General features: G+C 24.9%; 2 protein-coding genes across 5 annotated transcripts in view; both read right to left on the bottom strand.

Annotated features, from left to right (window-relative positions):
- Nucleotides 1–5924, bottom strand: part of LOC136984708 (uncharacterized) — a 43181-nt gene extending 37257 nt beyond the window's left edge. Inside the window, exons 1-8 of one of the 3 annotated variants that reach the window (XM_067281804.1) lie at nt 5631–5883; nt 4513–4580; nt 3879–3944; nt 3498–3533; nt 2522–2590; nt 2387–2437; nt 2247–2300; nt 1895–2151 (exon numbers count right to left, since the gene is read on the bottom strand). In XM_067281804.1, the coding sequence (XP_067137905.1) occupies nt 2074–2151; nt 2247–2300; nt 2387–2437; nt 2522–2590; nt 3498–3533; nt 3879–3944; nt 4513–4580; nt 5631–5769 (561 nt within the window). In that variant the 5' untranslated portion in view covers nt 5770–5883 and the 3' untranslated portion in view covers nt 1895–2073. Of the gene's footprint in view, nt 1–1894; nt 2152–2246; nt 2301–2386; nt 2438–2521; nt 2591–3497; nt 3534–3878; nt 3945–4512; nt 4581–5630 lie in introns of those variants that run through there. The other 2 variants (XM_067281805.1, XM_067281806.1) reach the window with 2 other exon arrangements.
- A 4816-nt stretch (nt 5925–10740) lies between these two features.
- On the bottom strand, nt 10741–12415 carry LOC136984626 (uncharacterized). 2 transcript variants are annotated; one of them, XM_067281691.1, is made up of 8 exons: nt 12304–12415; nt 12136–12200; nt 11978–12043; nt 11799–11834; nt 11658–11730; nt 11536–11582; nt 11227–11277; nt 10741–11013 (listed from the first exon to the last, which is right to left on the bottom strand). In XM_067281691.1, exons 1-8 carry the CDS (start codon nt 12347–12349, stop codon nt 10915–10917), a joined length of 483 nt encoding a protein of 160 aa, XP_067137792.1. In that variant the 5' UTR covers nt 12350–12415; the 3' UTR covers nt 10741–10914. The 2 variants fall into 2 exon arrangements, with proteins under 2 accessions (XP_067137792.1, XP_067137793.1); XM_067281692.1 differs by having other exon boundaries at nt 12136–12197.
- Nucleotides 12416–14310: the final 1895 nt, after the last annotated feature.

The raw sequence follows: 14310 nt of genomic DNA, 5'->3' as shown, positions 1-14310 counted from the left end.
ACATTCGCGACATTTCTAAGTAATGAACAACTGACAAATACTAACTCGGATAATATTAGCGAGGTTGCGGCCGAAGTTTTCAACGCGAAAACGTATATGTCGGACGTTCAGCGCCTCCTTCCTGTAAGCCTAGAAGTTTGACAATGGCGTTTGGAACATCGGTGAAATCATGCTCTACGTTCCAAACGCCATTGTCAAACTTTTAGGCTTACAGATGGCGGCGCTGAACATCCGACGTACACGTTTTCAGGTTGAAAACGCCGGCCGCAGCCTCGCTATTACTAGAACGGTGAAACAAGAGATTAACTTAAGGTCGCCAAACTTTTTTGATCGTCGACCCCCTACAACTTTTCGAAACCTCACATCGACCCCCACCAAAAAGTTTCTGTTACAAGCAAAACAAAGCACTTACTATTTTAATACATTTCTTTTAATTTTGCATTTTTTTCATTTATTGTATATTTGTTAATAATAATTTTTGTAACTTACAATTAGTGAGACGGATAAGCTTGATCCTTAGCTTCCCCTTATCCTTAGCTTAAGCTTGATAATCGACCCCCCAATAATGTTATATCGACCACTTTGGCGACCTCTGGATTAACAGGTCATTTATTTAAAACATGCCAATATCTATGCATCTAGCAGAGCACCGTGACGTCATCCGCTGGTTTAAATGGTCTATTTTTCTGGATTTTAATGTGTTTGCGATAATTAATTAACGTAAATGTTCAATGCATTGATCTCAAAATTTAATCAGTGATTCTTCTCATCTAGTTGTACTAACATGCCAAGTTAGATAAAAATCGGGCCAAATTTCGTTGACCGCGTGCCTAGTGCCAATCATTAAATTTCCTCAAAAATTCATCAGGCGATCGAACATTTTGAAATTATAAGTCTGAGCTGAAGACGAAGACTAAATATAAAAGTTGATTTTTAAACAAAAATCTCATAATATCGAGAGATGGCGCTACATTATTGATTCTGTGTGTTAATATACCTTGTGTTTTTCACCAGGAACATTACGTTACTCGTCTGAGATTTTTTTACTATCCCCGCTGTTATATATAACTGAGGGATAGTACGGCAATCAGTAAAAAAAAGGATCCCTCAACATTTTTACATTTTTGGACTCAGAACACCTTAAAACGACGAGAAATGAAATAAATTCGGAGGTAATTTCTGTATGTATGGATATTTGGGTGTGTATGGGGATGCGCAAGTTTGTTCACTCACTTTCAAACTTAATAACTCCTGTGATTTTTGTCGAAAAATTTCTGAAATTTTGCAGGGAGGTTTGTTTATTATGCAAATTGATGATATTAAATTTTGGTGGTTAATGGCCAAAGGGATGGAGAGATTATGGGGGTTGTGTGTATCTCTAGTAGTACGGTCCAGACTTAATAACGATTTTATTCGTTATCAGCATTTACAATTTTTTATAAAACCTATCCCTACCCTAAAAATTAAGCGTTTTACCATTTTAAAATTAATAAGAATATAAAATTTTTAATAAAATATGATAACAGATGGCGACACGAAAATTTTAAATGTTTCCGAGAAAGTCGAGCAACTCATTGCTGGTTTATTTAAATTATTGAACAGTTATTCTGATTTATACAATTTATTATTATTATGATTATATTTAAATTACTTAACAATAAATATAAATAATTTTTATATCCAAAATGCTGGTATGCAAGTTTGTATTTGTTTGCATCAATTAACCTTTTGAATTATTTGAAGAAAATATTTTCTTAATTTTTTCTTTTACATTTTTCTAAATTTTTACTAAAATATTAGTTAAAATATTAGAAAATCTTTACACGTAAAGCATTTGAAATCTTAATTTATAAATGTGATTTTTTTTCAACTAAAATTAAATTAACACAGAAAAAACTCATTTAAAGCATTTTTATTAAACGAAAAGTAAATGAAATACAAAAATTTCATCCTGTTAATTTTAATTATAGATTAAGAATTATCATTATTTTATACTCGAAAATTATGTGAAGTATTAATTAATTTACAGAATATAAATTTATGGTATGTAAGTCACAATGCTGATTTCTCTTCTTAGTATACCATGCTTGCCTTACACAACGGGTCCAAATTTTTATCAGTGTTAACTTTGCATTGTTCTTTGAAGGCATTCTGAAATATGATTAAGATTAGCAAATTAATTGACGAAAATAAAGAATTTAAATACGCAATTATTAGGGATTAAAGGAAATGAAATGTATACGTACACCAAACGACTGTAGAAAAGAATCATTGCATTCCTCAGCAGTTTGTGGTCGAGGCTAAAAAAAATAATAATATAATTTAAATTGTTCTGTTCATTTAAACATTTAAATTTCTCATAAATAATTTAATTTTAAAATCTTACATCTATTCTATCCATCATATCTTTTTCAAATTGTAAGTAATCAGGGATGGTCTACAAGAAGAAAAATTTATAAAAAATTAGTATCTATATTCAGTTCAACTTCAAAAATATACATTGAAAAAATGCCATTCTTACTCTTGCGAAATAATGTGCAATGTTATATTTGCATCTACGTCCAGTTTTATAAATACAATATCGAACCTCCTATAAATTAGAAAAAAGTTAAAAAAGAAACATGTTAAAAATTAATAAAATATATAAAAAGAAATACATATTTAGTAACAAAAGTACTTTTTTTTAATGAATACGAACTTATATCATTTAAATTCATATTATTTAATACAAATATTCCTAAATCCTCTAATAAAATTATATTACCTTTCATCGTTTGGGAGTTATTTCATGTATTTCTTATTGAAGACAAATAAAACAAGATGAAGAAAAATTAACTAGAGACTGATATGAACGAAACCGGTAGAAGTGAAGAGGTAATTGTGATATTTGAATGCATTTTATACTGAATATGATGTATATGAATATGAACAATTGCTCAAAAATTCTCTCCAATAAATGTAAAAATTGGTGTCGCCATTTGTAATAAATAGTGAGATATGAAACAGTTTAGGTTTTGTAATGGATGCGATTGGTTTATGATAATTATATTCACTGAAGAGGGGTCAACAATTCGAGAAGTTACCTGGAAATTGATATGAATTGTTTGGAATATATTTAATAAAAGGCTTGAATAATCGGTTGAGTCACAAAATCAGTTTACTGAATTACGTTGAGGCAAACATTTAAAAACTGTTTTGTCGTGCTGTTAGTGTACTGTACGTGTCTGTGTTAAAACGTTCTTGACTATGTGACGTACAAAATATTAAATACAGATGCCTTCTGTAGTGTAATGATTGTGGACTTTTATGTTAGGGTATAATGGTACAACACCTGTGGTATTATCATTATTTATAAACTTTTTTAATTATTTATTTTGCTGGTTTTAATATTTTGAATTTGTTTTGCTCAAAATTATATTTAATATTTAAATTATAAAATAAGTATGGAATTCAAAATACAATATCATTTGTAATATCTAAATTTATATAAAACTTACTCTGGAAGTGTGCCAACTCACGCAGAGGTTGAATGTCTAAAAAAAGTTTTAAGTTATGATTAAAAAAATATTTACTCTTCAATTTATTATAATTACTTTATTTAAACATTACATTAAATATTTTTAATATTGAATTTTAGAGAATTATTTTGGTCCCGTGTATTTATACAAATTATTTCAAGAAGGTTTAGTATTGCTTTTAAATTAAGCATTTTTTATGTTCTACTATTAAAAATAAATACTCTATTTAAACATTTCATAATTGCAGTACAAAACTACAGTGATATAAATATATATTAAACATTAACTACAAACAATTATATTTAGAAACTATTTAATTTGGAAATGTTATAAAGGTGAAATTAAATGACAAAAACTTACCACAAACCAAATATCGTCGCTATCATTTAATGTTTTTGCGCAACATTCCTTATCAACTTTCATAAACTAAAAGTAATAAATAAAGAAGTAAATATATTATTAAAAAAATCCATTTAAATTAATTAAATTGAGAATTAATATATTATGCATTATGCCATGCCTCTGTTTATTATTTTTAAATTAAAGATTAATATTTATTTTTTTTTTAAATATGCATAATAAATTAACATATTTAACGCTTAATAATAATAATAATATTCTTTTTTATTAACTTATTAACGAATTAGTGATAAAATACACATATGAAATCCATATTAAGCAATATTTATTATTTATAAGATGAAGAGTATTATAAAATGTGTAATAGTAAACACATTGTAAATTTAAAGGCAGTAAAAAATAATAATTTAATAATTAAAAATAATTATTTTAATTTGAAAATTTAAATAACTACGAAATGGTCTAAATTAATTATTATATATTTATATTTTTCTCTTAATATTATAATAATTTTTAGACATTTTTATATAAAAATAGTTTTGATAATATTTTCATTGGTTTAAATATTATTTAACTGTAGAATTTTTAATTGTTATTTAGAATAAGAAATGGAAAAAATTGACAATTCACTCACTCTTTCTATAGTGCGATTTGAACTGATCAAACAATGAAAAAAGTTTTCAATACATTTCATTTCGTTATCTGTAATTTTGAAAATTACCTTTAAATAAATTGAGAGTGGATTTTACAACGTTATATAAAAATATATATGAAAAATTATTTTATAAAAATTAAATTATACACATTAATACATATTTATGAGTTTATAGTTTAATTCCCATGCATTGCTCTCGAGTGCTTGTATGAGATCATGAGTACAGTGGCCCTCCCCTTTACCATTATTTTGAGCAAATAAAATATGAGAATATTTTTTCATAATAAGATGGACTCTTAAAGATTTTATTTATTTGTTTATTTAATTGTGTTGTTAGTATAAATAACATTAATAAAATAAACAGCGTGGCAACCACTACGAACCCCAAAAATTTCAGCTTTCCTCTCTCGATGGTTCTGTTCCCGTGTAATTAAATTACAATATTAAAGACATATTTATAAATGGGATAAACTTATAAAATTTTAAAATATAAGTTTAGTTTTTATAGTATAACAATGCTTTATTTTAATTAAATATAACTGGTTAAAATAAATATGTAACAGAATATGTATTTTAATTATTCCTTCTTATTATATAAATAATATTTTAAATTAAATAAATTATAAATTTTTTATAACGTAATTTCAAATATTTAAATAAATAAATAATGTTATTGAACGAATCATTTATTTATTCTTTAATTTAATAAATTTATAAGTAACCTTTGAACTAAGGAATATAAATACTGAATATTATAGTTATATTTTCAAATATAAAATTATATATTTTGAGCTATTTTGAAGACTTAATTAATTTGAAAAAGATAATAAAAACACACGAAAATTTAAACGTTTTAATTTAATTTAAAATTTCAACACGTCTATTATTTATTTATTTAACTTAGTCTCGGACTTAGAAATTAGAAGAAAATGCTTAAAAAGTAATTCTAATTTCATACACAAAAATATTCCATTTATAATTTTAGTTCTATCATTTTAGTTGTATTAAAAATATCAACAAACAAACCGGTTATCAAGACATATAATATCAAATATATACAGTGTATATATATATATTTAGAGTAAGCAATAACTTACCAAACTTTGTTTCCTTTTCACCTTTGCTCATTTTATCAAAATCATTTCCAAAACCATGTTTAGCGACGTCTTGTCCCAAAGTCAGAAAAATGCAGCATGAAGCCACTACAAAAACGAAAAAGAATCTTGGATCCATCATTATCGATTGATTCCTATAGAACTAAACTTTTACACCATTTTCTCATTAATATAGCAGTGCTATTTGTTACGCAATTGATAGCAATGATGATTCATGATCAAATGTTTAGTGTATTCAGGTGAAGCAATATCCTTCATGCATGCTGATATCTTTCGTAAAACGCTATGTATTGTCGTATGACTATTACTGGTTGTTTTCTCAAACTTAATTCATCCTCACATGACTAGAAAAAACCCCATCCTTTGTTTATCATATTTATTATAGGAATATTAAATCGAAGATATATATAAAATTGCATAATTTATGATCTATGAATCAATCTGTAAACTTTGATTTATAGTCGGAAATTTTATCGTTATAAAGTTTATTTATTAAATATATTTTTCTTGAGAAAGATTATATATATAGCCTATATATAAACATTTTATAATAAACTTATTATATATCTGTTTATTTGAGGGTATTTTTATGTATTTATATATAATTTTCATTAACTATCGTTAATAATTAATATCAAGTAAATTTAATTCAGCCCGCATAATAATTACTAGTGCTTTCACGTTTATAAACGAAACTGGACAAACCGGATAGCTTCATATTAATATTATGCGAAGTTATATTTAATGTTAAAATTTTATTTATTCTTTTAAATAAAAATTAAACACAATAATACATGCGTAAATGGTAATCGCATTTTAACGGAAACCTGCCAAATTGGTTTTTAGTTTGGCAGGTTACGTTTTGAACAGGTTAGTATTTTTTTACTTTCACGGCTCTGTTGTTTATAACAGACAGAAACATAAATGACCCCACCTTCAGATTTTTACATTTGTGGACTCAGGGGACCTTGAAACGGCCAGAAATGCAAAAAAGTTCGAAGTTTTTTTTTTTTTTTTTTTTTGTATGTATGGATGTTAACGTGTATGTGTGAGGGCACGATTTTGTTTACCCTGTTTGAAGCTTAACAACTCCTGTTTTTTTTCGAAAATTCCTGAGATTTTGCAAGGAGGTTTGTTTATTAGAAGATTGATGCTATTAAATTTCGATGGTTTAAGGTTGAACGGGAGGGAAAATAAAGGGGAGTCGTGTGTCATATCTCGAATAGGGTCAGACTTAATGAGGATTTCACTCGTTATTAGCATTTGCACATTATATATATATATAACCTGTCTCTGCCCTCAAAAGTAAGCTTTTTGCATTTTATAATAATTAGAAATATAAAATTTTATAGCATATGGTGCGACACAATCAGTTTTAAAGGTTCGGGGAAAGTTTTTTTTTGCATCATTAAACTATGTCACAAGGTTACATTCAGTTTTTTTTCGTAAACTCGCTTTTGCATATGAAAAAGTTTATTATAATTGGACTTAATCGAAATTAATCCAAAATTATTCCAACAAAATTGAGGGTATTTAAATGAAAGAATTAAATACTATTTAGTTCTAAACTGTTTTCAAAAACATGCGCTAGGCTTTTGAATACTTTTCGGATGGATCCTTTTTGACTCACACGACACCGAATAAACTAATTCGAGTCCTAAAGCGTCTTTATCTGATGTCGTAAATTCTAATAAATCCAAGGAAGCGTTCCTTACGACGACAATAACAAGCATATAAATTGATAGTATCTATCACATGTGTTTGAATTAGTCATCCAATTCTCGTTGCACCCTCTTCAAACGTCATTCCTTTTTTTATCTTCCTTTTTCTTCATAAATAAATCTCATAATGCATATAAATTATAAAACTTTAGTAGAATAATTTACGAATATATAAAGTTCTTTTAGAGTATAAATACTTCAAAAAATAGCGTGTTTGCAATACATTATTGAATTTAAATATTGTAAAATTGGCTTATAAGTATCCTTCTTTATAAAAGGATACTTATAAATAATTAAGGATTAATTATTAATATATTTAATTTGACTTTTTAACCTTTAACATAGTTTTAACCAGAATTTTAGTGTTAACTCTTTATAGTTTATATAAAGTTTATTAATAAATTTAACTGTAAAATGTTTGTATAAATGGTTTAAATGTTAATTATATACAATTTCTAATTTATTTTTTAATATATACTGTACTGTATACATATTTAAAAACGTTGTATATTAGTTATAAATTATGAGAGGTTTTAAAATATTATTTTAATAATCCATCTTTTACTCATAATCTATTAATTTTATGGGAAATATCTTGCTTATTTATCGAAAATTTTTCCACTAAAAGCGATTTAATTTAAAATTTGTGTAGTTTTCGTTATAAACATTTAATATATTTCCTGTAGGAAGTTTACACGTCGTTATTGTACAGTATATGTACAGTACATGAATATGCAGAAAGAAAGAAAAATTTGATAAATAATTATTAAATAACTTTTATTTAAACAATAGTTAAGGTGACTCAGGAAGGAATTTTCTATAATATTTTAATTAAAATTTTCTGTCTTAATATAATATACAAATGATATTCGACCTTATCATTTGTATATTTTAACTAATACGAAGATAATTTATATTTTAGTAACGTTTTATAAACAGACAACTTCTTGGAAATCTTATTTTATAAATTAACATTAGTTTTGATGTTAATTTATAAAATAATTGCCTTTATTTAATTAGTTTTTTGTATATAAAAATAATTAAAATTAGTTTCTCTATGTAGCTTAATATTATAAATTCAAATTAATAAATTAGAGTAATTTACATTACAAAACTTTTAAAATTTAAGATTAAATTTTAAAGGTTTTTAATGCATTTATTTGAATTTCATTAATATTGTTTTATAATTAATTTTTAAAATATTATTTAATGTTTATATATGAGATGATGTAAATATTAAACAAAAGTGTATAAAAATATGCTTAAAATAGTTTAGTGTTCACCCTGTTATCTTTAGTTATAAATAATAAACCGCTAATTTATGTTAAACGCTTTCAGAAAGTTCTGTAACATTTTATGATTCATTTTTATCAATAAATATTTCATTAGGTTTGTGTAACATTTAAATAAGAATGATAACACATAAATATATATTCTTATTTATTGCTTTTAGAATTTAATATAGTTTTATGCTTATTACTTCTAAATCAAATTATTTATAACATTTGAAATGAGCTTCAGTACCCGAATGTAATAAAGAATTCTATGTAGCTACTGTAAAATAAATTCTGCAATATTTTTAATTAACATTAAAATATAACAAAAGAGTGAACAAAACGTGTCCCTCCCACACACACATACACATATACCCTAGCATCCATACATACAGAAAAATTCGGGGATTTTTCTGTATGTAGGGATTTTATTTGAATGAGTTTCGGTACCTGGTGTTAATGCCTCTGTTTAGTTAGGTTGTTCACTAACTGAAGAGGGCCATTAACACCAGGAGCCGAAATGCATTTTAAAGATATATAAGGCATTAATAGTTTCTCAGGTGTGTGATAACCTTTCATTGTAATAATGTTCTACGTTTGTGTAATAAATTATGTTTATATTAAATATCTTTAAAAAATAAGATTAAAGGCTTGTTGTTAATTGATATTTTTTATTAAAAAATTATGAATACATTTTTAAAAAGACTCGATTATTCGATATAGAAACAGACCTGAAGACATTACATCTTAACAATAACCTGATTTAAAGGACTATATATATTACTATTATTATCATTTTTTTAATAGTTTAAACTGTTTTGTATGTTCTTACCAGCAAGGGGATATGATAATAAGATAAAAAAACACTAATTTAAACAACAAATAATTATTACAGTAACCGATGATATTATTTTTGTTTTATGGTAAATAAAAATACATTTGAAATGGAAAAATTTTAAATTTTTATACACCTTAGAATTACAGTAAACCTGTTTAAAGCGGAACCTGAATAAAAGGGAAATCTGCCTAAGCGGAAGAAATCTGTGAAAACGGAGCGATTTTTTTATGTTAAAATAAAACCTGTTTAAAACGGAAACTTGCCAAACCCCCGAAAAAATATTCGGTAACGCCGTGCAATTCCGATTTACACAGATTTTACTGAACTATACATGTTAATTGAATGCTTAAATGTAACAGAAACAAATTCAAACTATAAAACTTAAACTTTAAATTTATAACTATAACCGATGCATTTAAATATGTGCGAATTTTTATATTAGTACTCATTAAAATTAATCATTTCATTATTAATAAAAATCAAGACAAAAGTAGATAAAAGTAATAATATTTTATTCATTTTCAGTCCCAGCACTAATTTCTTGGGAGTATGCAGTGAAAGTGAATAAAAGGTAACTGATTTTAAGTAATTTTTTTTTAAATTAATTTTTATTAAAATATAAAATTTTTATTTGAAAATTTATTATATATTTTATTATTATTTACACCATTTATTTCAATCAAATATATTAATAATTTCTACTATTTTCTTAGTATGAAAACAAAATGAAATGTTAGATACTTAATTCAAATTGTTATCGGTCTTATTTAATAAATATTAATTAGTGCTATTATTTATTGTGACATCGTCACAATGCCTGGCTACAATTTTTGATCATATTTTTAATTTATTTAATTTAAAATATATGCTCTCCACCTAAAATTATTAGTGTCTTGCCCCTGTACATCATACTTTTCTTTTAACAATAGAGTCGTGCCGGTATCTATTAATTGCTTTCGGGAAAACATTTTTGAATTGGAATAACGTGACTTTAGGTTTGTATCGGAAGTTCTTATATACTTAATCGGGGCCTCCTATTCTCAAGGTGTTATTCCTTGTCTAGTCTTTCATCTATCTAATTCCATTCTCGAGATTATGGAAAGAAAGACAGTGGGAATTTATAGGGTCTACAATTTTTTCAAATTGCAGCCCAATCTGTAAATGTTTCGCACGTACAGTGAATTTATGTTTATAATAAAAAAATACAATTTTATTCAAATTTAAAACCAAGTAAATTCCAGCTAACAAGAAATAAGATGTTATTTCAAACTGCTTAAAATACAACTTTATATTTCATTCAATACATTTACACAGAATAAATTCAATTTATATAAATCTACTATAATAATTATTCTACAGAAATATTCTTTAAACATGTATAATCTGAATAAACAATAAACTTTAATTAACAAAAATTTCACGACAAAACTTCCTTATCGCTTGTCTCTGCTGGAATAGTAATTTATGACGACTTCACACATATCTTCCAACTCATCTAATTTATTTTCTTTACAATGCTCCATTGTAACTTCCTAATAAGTATGAATATTGTAAGTTTTTAAGCCAATAATTTTATTAATGAAACCTTATCTGAACTAATAAAATAACTTATTATAATACAACTCAGATAAAATATTTGATAATTGACAAATTATTAATTGTCATTATTATTAAATTTCAAAATTTACTTGCGCTTTTCAAATACTTTATCTATATTATATAAATATTAATTTTAATTTACTTACCTCTATATTTTGGACGAAGGAATCGTCGCACTTTTCTTCTGTTTCGGGACGCTAAAAGTAAAATTTTATTTATTTTTATATTATTCTTGATATTAAAATTAATTTATAATTCTTTCCGATCTTCTAGAGTTATTATATTATTAATTTGTTACATTTGAATTGTCTTTTGACTGATGCTAATTTAGGCTTCAGTCTAAACGTTATCACGGATTAAGTAATTTAATTTTTACTTTGCCTAAACACACAGTTATAGACGTAATAACACGAAAGAAAAATATAAAAATGTATGAAAGAATGTAAAATTCTAACCTCGAGTTTCTCCATAATTTCCTTGTCGAATTTTTCATAAGCACTTGCTGTCTATAATATTAAATAATTTATGTAACATTAAAATATATTTTATAAAATTATAAAAGAAAAATTAAATTCACTTGCCTCATTCATATATTTTAAAAGGTGTTCTTCGCAACCTTCGCCGAAATCATCGATACAAGTTATATATGTCTGTAAGAATTTAAAAATAAATTTAATTATATATTTATTTCTAATATTAATTACACATATTTACTCACTTCTAGATGGTCTTCTTCGAAGCACGATTGAAAATTCTATAAAGAAAAAAAATATATAAATTTGTATTAAAACTCTTATATAATTTTATTGATTTCTTATTTTAAAATTAATAAATAAACATTAACTACAAAATTATATGAATAAAAACGATTTAAAGTTAAAATTAGTCAGTACTTACCTTCACCCAAGCATCTTTTTCATCATTAATAACTTTCTTGCAGCATTTTATTTCTGTTTTGGTAAACTGAAAATAATATTGTTTAATTTTTAAACATTTTTATAATATAAGAATAACATATTTTCGTTAAAATTTTAAATCATTTAATAAATACTTACTTCATCCATCAACGAATCTGTCATAATACACTCAAAAAATTTTTGTACACACGTATCCGAGGCTACTAAAAAATATTTACAATTTTAATTTAATAATCTAAGATACAATTAAACTATAGCCTATATTTATAAATTTTATATCTAGGTTTTATTTTATAAAAATCTTACCCGAAGTGCTCAAAAATAAAGCAGTGAAAATAAGCAAGGGTACCATTATGTCGTTTCGTCTGCAAGAAAACTTTGAAAGTTAGAAAAACTTCTCGAGTTTATATAACAAAAATATCACAATATTCTAAAGTAATTGCTCGGGGAAAATACTAATATATATATATATATATATATATTGTTAATGTGAATTCATGCGATGAAAATTTGTGTGTAGGTTAAACGCGAAGTGTTATGCAATGGTTGTGTTCTGGAGAAAGGACAATATTAGAATATGTCAGAATTATATTATGCTTATTTAATTCGTTTGTCCTACAGTTAGGGTATAATTAAAATAATACACTACGATAAACTCTACAATACACGTGATAGCCTAGACTTGATACTGGCTTTAAGTGTTAGAGTTATTTATTGCTGTCATTTTCAAGAAGGTTGACTTTAAAAATAAACGTAAAATTTCATTACTTTATTTTATTGCGACTGTCCTTCAAAAAATGAAAAGTAACTAAAAATACTTGATTTACTTCTTAGAATGAATAATTTGTTTTTTTTTTGAATAAAAGAATTTTTATATAATTATATACAGTATTAACTTCTCTAAATTATTTTCAGAATTTTCAAATATAAAATTATATTTTAAAGTTATATTCTCTGTAAACAAATACAGCAAGATACAATTTATAAGTAAGTGTACTTTTAAACACAGACTTTTGAAACTGTTGTTTTAAATTCAGATAAAGATTATTAAGGTTGTCAAAACCTCAATAAAGTTCTACCTGAAACGGTATTTATGTAGAGAATAAACTCGTACTTGTATGTAGGCCCATACATTTGTAGCCTATATAAAAAAGCCTATTAGAAATAAATTTAAAATATACATTCTTTTAAATATTTTTACGCGATTAATTATTATTCATTAATTAGTTTTAGGTTTTAAAGCATTAAACATTTATTCTGATGTTTACAATTAAATTGTTTATTAATAATGTGTCATTTTCTCTACATATATATAAAAACGAAACATACTGTATTATGCTCTATATCTTATGAAGATTTAGTCTATAGCACGTATTTTAAGTGATATCAGGTATATAGCAATTATGATGCGTAAAATTTTCTGAATATAATTCTTAATATTGTTTCCAAATACTTTTCTGCTTTTTTACTTATTAATAATTCATAATTCATTGAAATTTTTAATGTTATCTACTTTATAGTTCTTCAGTTATAATGTTAAAAACCTCTTAACAAACGTAATTACATTTTCCAAAAACCTTCCTCGAGTCGTTTTATACCTGTCGACTTTTCTTATTAGTATATAAAACCAATTTTATTAAATATATTTGATAAGAATTCAAAATTGATAACCAATTTAATTATTATTAAATCTTACTAGTGAATTTGATTAGAATAAATTATTCTATGCGAGTTTTAGCATATTATGAGTTACATTTCCACCTTGAATACATTCTCATTATTACCTTGGAACAATGAAGAATTAATTGCCTTTCAGATCCAAAAACCCATGGATCAAAATTTAATCTAAAATCCAATGGAACATGATAAGATCACGGTCCTGTTCCATTGGTTTTTAGACTGTCTGATCCGGATTTAATCTGAAAATAGAGTTTGTCATTATAAATCGTGCTATTGCCTCACATAAACATTCAATTCAATTGATTAATTGCTCAAAAATCTAAATAATGAGTAATGCTTTAGAATAAATAATAGAAAATATTTATTATAATAAAACCGATAAATGAAATGTCGATATGCAAAATTATGATTTTCGGAATTTTACTCTAGAAATTTTAATATAATTATAGTATGAACTTTAATAATAAATTTCTTAATAATATAATTTAATATAGTAATTTACGATTATTAATTTTAATAATTGTAACTTTAGTAATATAATTTATCGTATAGTTACATTTTGATTGAGTTAGTGTTTGGAAATTCACTTGTAAACATAAATTGAGATCATCCGAGGGCCACTAGGTACAAAAG

The sequence above is a fragment of the Centruroides vittatus genome, unplaced genomic scaffold, assembly GCF_030686945.1.
Source record: "Centruroides vittatus isolate TY-2023 unplaced genomic scaffold, ASM3068694v2 contig_926, whole genome shotgun sequence".
Taxonomy (NCBI): domain Eukaryota; kingdom Metazoa; phylum Arthropoda; class Arachnida; order Scorpiones; family Buthidae; genus Centruroides; species Centruroides vittatus.
The sequence above is the reverse complement of the archived record's forward strand: the minus strand, read 5'-3'. Positions and strand labels throughout refer to the sequence as shown.

Excerpts from the sequence above, each read along its gene's own strand:
- LOC136984626 (XM_067281691.1), bottom strand. The coding sequence starts at position 12,349 with ATGGTACCCTTGCTTATTTTCACTGCTTTATTTTTGAGCACTTCGG. Across the intron at positions 11,583-11,657 it reads AAAATATATGAATGAGGCAA|CAAGTGCTTATGAAAAATTC; the intron begins GTGAATTTAATT and ends TATTATAGACAG. Across the intron at positions 11,014-11,226 it reads CCTTCGTCCAAAATATAGAG|GAAGTTACAATGGAGCATTG; the intron begins GTAAGTAAATTA and ends CATACTTATTAG.